The following is an 8,121-nucleotide window of genomic DNA, read 5'->3' as shown; positions in this document are numbered from 1 at the left end:
AATTTGTATTTAATCAATCAGATGAAGCTTTCAACATGAAAGGATAAAATATAAAAAGGACAAATCAATAAATTGTTTTCGCTGCAAGATATCGGGTTCTATAAGTTGCCATAAATGTAATCAAAATTTAAAAAATATGTAATGTTTTTTCTATGAAATGTACAGTTTAATTTTGTTATTAATATTTTACTGCTATAAAATTATAAAAAAAAAAAATCAAGTGAAAACAATTTTTTGATATTCTCTACAAAAATTTAGTACTCTTCAAAGGACTAGGACTGGTTCAAAACTAATTCAAATATATGGAAAAAAAAATACTTCATTTAACATTGTGTTGTCCTAGGTGAGGACCACGTAATCCATTACACATTACATCGGAGTAATTCCAAAACTACTCCCTTGCATAAATTATGGGATTACACGATCCGCAACATGGTCTCATGTAATGCAGGCTATGGACCATGATGTTTTCAAAAAAATAAACGTGATCCCTGCCTGCATTAATTAAATAGGTCTACCAAGCGAATCATGTACTCCAATGATGTATACAGGAGAGTAGTTTTTCAATTACTTTAATAGTTCATGTACTCGAATAATTTTTGCAGGGTTTTTATCGCCACAAGTCTTTAATCGATTTCTTTATTGTTATATTTATTTTCACTTTTTAATGCTTTAAAATTATAATTATATATACATATGTATGTATATTAGAGTTTCAACAAGCTTTTTATACTATACATATATTCTATATGGAACGGATAGGGCAGTTCTGAAATTTTCAAAAATTTTATAAAAGTTATAACAACTCTAATGTACATATTTTAAAATACAAGAAGTTATCTAAAAAACACAATCTCCCATATACTTGTTGTTGAACTACACTTCGTGCAACTTTTATGTTAATATTGGAAATTATTTTAAATGAGATTAATTTCTATAAAAGAAATTTACGTATGGGCAATTTCGTGTAAAGTGACCTAACTTAAAAAATCGATATCCTTTGGACAATTTAGAAAAGTTACACTCATTTGAAAAAATCCTGTATGACCAAAATTTCGAACTTTGATTCCCTCTAACTCCAGCAGTTCCTGGCCTATTTGTATTTGGCCTACTATCCAATAGTACTAACCTTGGTGCACATTTCAACAAATCATTTTTAAAGTTGTCCCTTTATTATGAAAAATATTAAAAAATTATTGTTCAAATTTATTCGAAGATTTTTTTTTGCAATATGAAATAAAAATAAAACAGATATTTGATTTATAATCTATGTAACATTATTTGAACTTTTAAATATTTTTATAAAAACTACAATTTAAATATTAAATAAGATAAAAAAACATGCGGAGAAACAAAACGTAAAATTTTATAATATTCGTACTTTTTTGGTTAATTTTTAATATTTGTTACATCATTGTGATGATTTCTATATAATTTACAAAACTACTTCCTTGTAAGAGCATCTTAAACTAACTCACTGATTAACTGATTCGCTGACTGACTTATTCTTTGCACAAAAGATTAATTACCACTTTCTCATTCTTTGAGTTGCTAAAAAATGAGAACAACAATGAAATCTTTTGTTCCATCATTTCATTCGTTCAGTTTCATTAATTTGTATACATTTTGCTCACCCATCCATACTCACAGATGTATGTACGTTATTCCACAAAGCCTTTTACATTCTTCCCATTTTCCTTTACGATTCCATCTTAATATTATTATAATTTTATTTTATTTATTTTGTTTTTCTGCCATATAAAAAGAACTTAAACTTTATGTATTGTATTTTTTGTGTTCTTCCAAGATACGTGTACTACTTGTATTTTAAAACTCATGTCTGTCGTAAAAAATTGAATCATAGAAAAGTATATGGAATGAATTAAAACATGAAAAAACACCACCTTAACAATCTACTTGGTTTTGTTTTGTTGTTTTTTTAAAGAAATCTGGGTTGTCTTGAACTTTGTTCATCATAAACTTTAATCTTTCATCTAGAGATTCTGCCATTGCAACTCAAATGCGGTGCTTTCCTGCACATAGTTGCTAACATAGCAGTTGTTGGTAATGTTGTTCCGTTGGTATCAAATAATGCTGACGATGGAATTGTTCTTATTTCTTTGAATGATAACACAGGTAAAATGTATTGTTTAGATTGTGCCATTTTAGCAACAGTAGATATTCTTTTCGTATTTTGTACTACTGTTTTTGTAGCTGACATTGATGTTGACGCTGATGCATATGTTGATGTTGCATTTACCATTGATAATGATGCATTACTTGTTGATGATTTCTTCATTGCCAATATGGTTATTGTGGTTTTAATTGTTTTGCTTCTGCTGGTGCACATAAAGTTTTGTAAACAACATGTTAGAATAGTGAATAACATGCAACAAAAGGTTGTGTAAAAGTTGGCATTATTCATGTTGCTGGAATTATGTTGCATTGCAGCTGGATGTTCGCCTTAAATAAAAAAGTATAATTTAATTTTAAAATTAGTATAAGTTCTGAGTAATGTTTAACTTAAATAAATAATCCAATTTTCGTTATCAGACTCCTAATTTTATTTTTTCTTATTTTATTTACATTTATTTTATCCTTATCAAAACGGACAGAAAACGGATAACCGCTCCAGTATCAAAAATCGAAATCGGCAATTTTTGATATAAACAAGTGTTATTGTTTGACCTAAACATGTTGATTACTATTAAAAATTCTGTAAATTTGTTGTTTTATATTATAGGTTTTTGCACCAAAATGACCTGAGAAAACTGGTTTTTAATTAATATATATGAAAGTGAGAATAAGAAATATTACTCTCTTACATGTACAGATATGGTGTAAATTCGTATTGAATGAGTATTTTTTTTATTAATATTATTTTTAATTGTCAATATTGGTCCATTTTAAATGAAGATCTTTCTTACAGTGGTCAACTGAAATTTAATAAAAATGGCTAATTCAAACCATTATTTCATAAAATATCGACAAATAATATTAAACAAATATATTAAAATTTTTTAAATGATAGAGTTTGTGTTTGATTAATATTTTAATTTTTTCAATCATTGTTTTAATAGATTTTTGAATATAAGTTGGCTCTAGCCCCCATACAAAGTGACTTGAAAGTCAAAATTAACTTATAAACACTAATATCACCATGAAATTCTGAATAACTAACCTTAATGTAGACGTAAATCCGTTTACCAAAACGTATAAGGATAGGCTCATTTTTACCCTTGCCCCCATATAACTTTTTTTGGTCAACAAATTGTCATAATATTTCGGAATTAAGGTAAAAAACAAATTAAATGCTTTATTATTAAAAAAATAATCCACACTTTGGTCGGCCATGATCATCTATATATTCTTACATGTTTGATAATAAAATAAATTGTCCTATTATTCAATGAAATAATTTTCATTTTAATTTATTTACGCCCTAAAACATACGAATGTTACATTATTGTGTTATTAACAAAAACATTTCTAGTCATTGTCTAAGTGTTTTTTATTTAGTTCATTCTAGGTATATGTGAAGGTCCTTTGATAGCCATGTTCATTCTTCTATTGAGAAGGGTTTACTTTCTCCTACATTTATTTTACAAGTTCTGTGTTAGTTGACCTGTTATTATCAGTTTAAATAACTTCGTTGTTTATTTTACGTTTTGAACAAAGTTTATTCTACTTATATAATATATGGATATATTTTTTAATTTTAAATAAAAATTGTTCATACAAATATAGTAAAATATTTTGTTATCACAAATTTCCACTTGGCTAAACAGAAACTATAAATATAGAGAATTATAATAGAATGGAATAGAATAGGACAGTTGAGTCTGGTTATGAAGGTGTGTGTCTCACGATTCAAAGTGTGGATATTATTTGTATGTATATGAATGTGTGTCAAAAATATTGGAAAAGTTTAAAGCTGAATTAAAATTAAATATCTATAAAATAAGTTTTCAATATTTGAAGTTATTTGTACTGTAGTTTCTTAAACATATGTACATATGTACTATATTCATGCTAAATAATATTACCAACCGGAATAATTAATTATGGTTTGTTCATATTCTTTAAACCTTTTAATAAGATTATTAAAATTACTTAATATATATTATGGAGATACACAACTTACCTATAATTACATGGACATATACACTCGATGATTTTGCTATCGTCGGTACACAAGTGTAATTGCCAGTGTCACTGGATGAGGCTCTTCTTACTTTCAATCTGAAAATTATAAACGGAATTGTTAATATAGTTGACAAATGCTTTATAATTAACAATATGAACACAGTCCTACTAATTAGATTTTCCTGTGTAAATGTCCTAATGAAATAATTTCATTTAAAATTTTTTGAACAACTTGTAAAGTGTAAATGTTTTCAAAATATATTCAATTCCTAAGAATTGCTCGTAGTAAAAGCATGAAAATTAATTTTTTTAAATAAAATAGTGCCTTTGTTCTGTATTTTTCGAATCGAGAAGAAACTTTAAAATATAATAGTCTTTGACTTTTTAGCAGTGAGATTTTAATAGTTTTGAAAAACACATTAAAATATAAGTAAAATTATTTGTATTAAATTTTAAAAATTTTTTGTCAATTCGAAAAATACAAAACATAGGCACTGTATTTAAAAAAATAATATTTAATTTATTTTATAAATCGTGAGTATCTATGATATTCCTTTTTATTTGTACATAATTAATTAAATTCAGCAAAGCAAATATCACTTACCTTGAAGTAAGACCATCCGACCAATCGTTTTCAACTGTTATCCTTGTCCCACTATCAATTTCATTTTGATTTGTAGTCATGTCAATTATTTCAGATCCTTGAAAAAAAGTAGAAAAAAAAATTTAAAAATCAGAATAGTGATACTCCACAAAAACAATAATTAAAATAAAGAAATGAAAAAGAAAAACATTAAACTGAAGTAAACCACAATTAAATTAACACATTTTTAATGTAGAAAATGTAGAAAAGTGCTCACAGGAGGTGACATTGAGATGGAAGGACTTTATATTTGTTTATTTTTTTATTTTTTTTTTTTTTTTGTGAATTAAACATTTTAGGTTTGTGTGTTGGCGGTGTCGCTGTCCGCAATGAACATCAATGCTGGTATATATCATGAATATGTGTTAAATATCAGCCAGCAACAACGTCATAAAAAATATTACTATAAGACTAATATAACTCGAAATTCTATTTTTTACAACTGAGAACTAAATAATATGCGTAATTCTAAAGTCTTTCATATAATTAGATCTATTTTTATTTTACATTTACATATTAACCTAAATTTGATTTAATTTCTCAAATTCCATTATTTGCTAATAAGTTATTTAAGAAATAGTGAAATGTCATCAAACAATCAAAGCCGTTTTTGGCGAAATGATTTTTTTTTGACTTATGTCAGTCATGTACTAAATGTGCGATACGTATGTATACATATTTATATATAATATTATACATGTGTATATTTACAATGAACATTGTTGGAATAAATTTATTTAATTAAAAATGTAAAATGAAAAAAAAAAAAATAAAAAAGTTAATTACATAAACTTATTTATAAGTGCTACACAATATACTCAAATAAATTTTGGCTACCAACAGAACGGAATAATTCGAAACTCAAAAACATATTTTAATAAGTAATTGGATGTTTTTAAAATTTGAAAACAAATCATTCAAATGGATTAATTAAAAATGCATTAATTTTTGCTGTTTTCTTGAGTACATGCTTAAAACTTCTTACCTTTATACCAAAATATATTGCCCAGTTCATGAGGGCCCTGTATTATTTTACATGTTAAATTTATGTCACTGCCACTTTTGACGTACAAATCTGTAGGACCACTTATTGTTGGCTTTAAGTTCTGAAATAAAAACAAGTCAAGATTTATAAACTTAAATTTATGTATACATGATTATTTTATTTTAAAGTAATTAAAAAACATATGTTTATAGGAAATTTCATATCAAGTGACCAACTCAAAAATCCATCTTGATAAACTTGCACCATGGTTAGAGAGAAGGCCAGACACAAATTTTTAGCTCTATCGGTCCGGAATTAGAGGGGGTCAAAGTTGGACATTTTCGTCATACAGGGTTTTATTCATTATGAGGGTAACTTTTCACCCAATTGATCCTAGCAAAAATTGTCCAAAGGAGCTCAGATAGGCCTACTTATTCAATAGTACTAACCTTGGTGCAATTTTATCAAAATTGGAAGACATCGATTTTAAAAGATGGGTCACTTGACACGAAAAGACCCATATATATGTCGTTAAATAAAGCTTTTTTTCATAATAAACTGCGACTAAATTGCAAGAAATATTCACTTTCACTTTTATCCTTCTTTTTTATGTTCGCTGGTATTTTTATTTGAACATAAATAATAAAGTACATTATGTAGTGCACAGTGGTATGGAAAATAAAAAAGAGGTACATACATTTCTAACTTTTAATAGGCTAGTCAGCAAGCGCTGTCGAGCTGAATGTGACTGTCAAATAAATGAAAACTCAGAAACTTAAACTCGATAACACTTAATTTTCCTAACGAGCGCGTCCCATTATAAAGTTTTATAAATTAGGCCAATTCTAGCTTATGCTTCAATAATCTGGTGGACTTATTTGAACAAAGTGTAATATCAAACTACTACTTGGGTATAAGTTGTACCATGAGTACTACGTCAACCAAGGCTGGATATTCCTTACATTTCAATAATAAGATAAGAGGCGGTTACTTACAGCCGAACGACCCAAAAACTTTGGCCGAAATGGCCAAAAGCGGTTATAGGACACGTTATCAATATATACTGGACACATTGGAAGGCTACACGCAATCATCGGACGTGCGTGACCTATGCGGTCACGCATGAACATTAGAGCAAATACCAGTAGGAATCCGTTGCTATACGGATGGCAAAGTGGGTCTGGGGTAAATCCCCATGATGAATGGGACCAATATTTCATCTAAATTCCCGAAATTTTTTGTTTTAAGCAATTGTGCTATTATCTAGAGATCTTGAGGTCGCGGGTGGCTCAAATTTTGTATTCAAGACTAAGCCCTATGCTGAATTTGAAAATGAATTCAGAACATGAGGTAGGTCCAATATTTCATCAAAATTTCTGAAAGAAAATTCAGAACAATTTTCCAACGAAATTTCATTTCACACCAGTTCTTGTCTAGGCTAGTAAGTACTAAAATTAGTCAAGACAAGAAGACATTTAGGAAAATTAAGCGAGAAATAGAATTTCTGGGTTGGTAAAATGGGTTCCGATTTTTATAAGGAAATTTGGAGAAATATTAAATCTAGCTCAATTCTGAAACTCATTTTCAGATTCAGTACAGGTTTTAATCTGAAATGTAAAATTTCAGTATTCATAGTATTTAAGACAAGAACCATCATACATACAAAGTAAATTTAGGAAAATTAAGTCAGAAAATGGAATTTTGTGGGAAAATTGTTTCAAAATTTTTGTCCAGAAATTTTAATGAAATATTGGACCAAGCTCAATTATGGAACCATTTTTAGATTCAGTAAATTCCGGAAATGTTTTTATTTTGAGAAATTTGTGGTATTATCTCGAGATCATAAGATCATAAATTGTAATTTGTAATACTTGATGGAAAAATGAATGCGGGTATTTCGTTCTTTTTTACCAACTATTTAGTTGTGATTAATTGTAAAAATTACATTTACATTCATACATACGTACGTAATACATATTACACAAAAGACACAATAAATATAAAAAAAATAAAAAATTATTACAGCATTATTATCACTGCTACAAAAAACAAGGTACAATTTTACAAAATCGCGAAACATTTTGTGAAATTTTGAACAAGGGTAAAATTAATCAAGGGTGACGGAAATTTTATTTTCAAAACTAAAACTTATGTTGAATCCGAAAATGAATTCAGAATGAGCTAGGTCCAATATTTCATCCAAGTTTCTTCTCAATCCTGCGTTTCTTGTCCTGTCTAGTAAGCAGTGTTGCCAGGTTAACCTTTTTAAGGTTAAATTTAGCCTTTTTATTTATCATTTAGCATCAAAATGTATGTTTTAACTTTTGGCTTTTTCTAGTTTTTCTGC

The 8,121-nt window shown here is 27.7% G+C and overlaps 1 protein-coding gene across 1 annotated transcript; it reads right to left on the bottom strand.

The window, feature by feature from the left end:
- Positions 1–1,347: 1,347 nt before the first annotated feature.
- LOC119615283 lies at positions 1,348–5,895 on the bottom strand (the record flags this gene model as incomplete). The annotated part of the gene is made up of 4 exons (XM_037971352.1): positions 1,348–2,463; positions 4,145–4,242; positions 4,751–4,847; positions 5,775–5,895. Coding segments are annotated over 4 exons (789 nt in total), but the record flags the coding sequence as incomplete, so codon positions are not given.
- Positions 5,896–8,121: the final 2,226 nt, after the last annotated feature.

Source organism: Lucilia sericata, unplaced genomic scaffold, assembly GCF_015586225.1.
Source record: "Lucilia sericata isolate MDLA Ls3-8-SP2 unplaced genomic scaffold, ASM1558622v1 Contig004775F_arrow, whole genome shotgun sequence".
Taxonomy (NCBI): Eukaryota; Metazoa; Arthropoda; class Insecta; order Diptera; family Calliphoridae; genus Lucilia; species Lucilia sericata.
The sequence above is the reverse complement of the archived record's forward strand: the minus strand, read 5'-3'. Positions and strand labels throughout refer to the sequence as shown.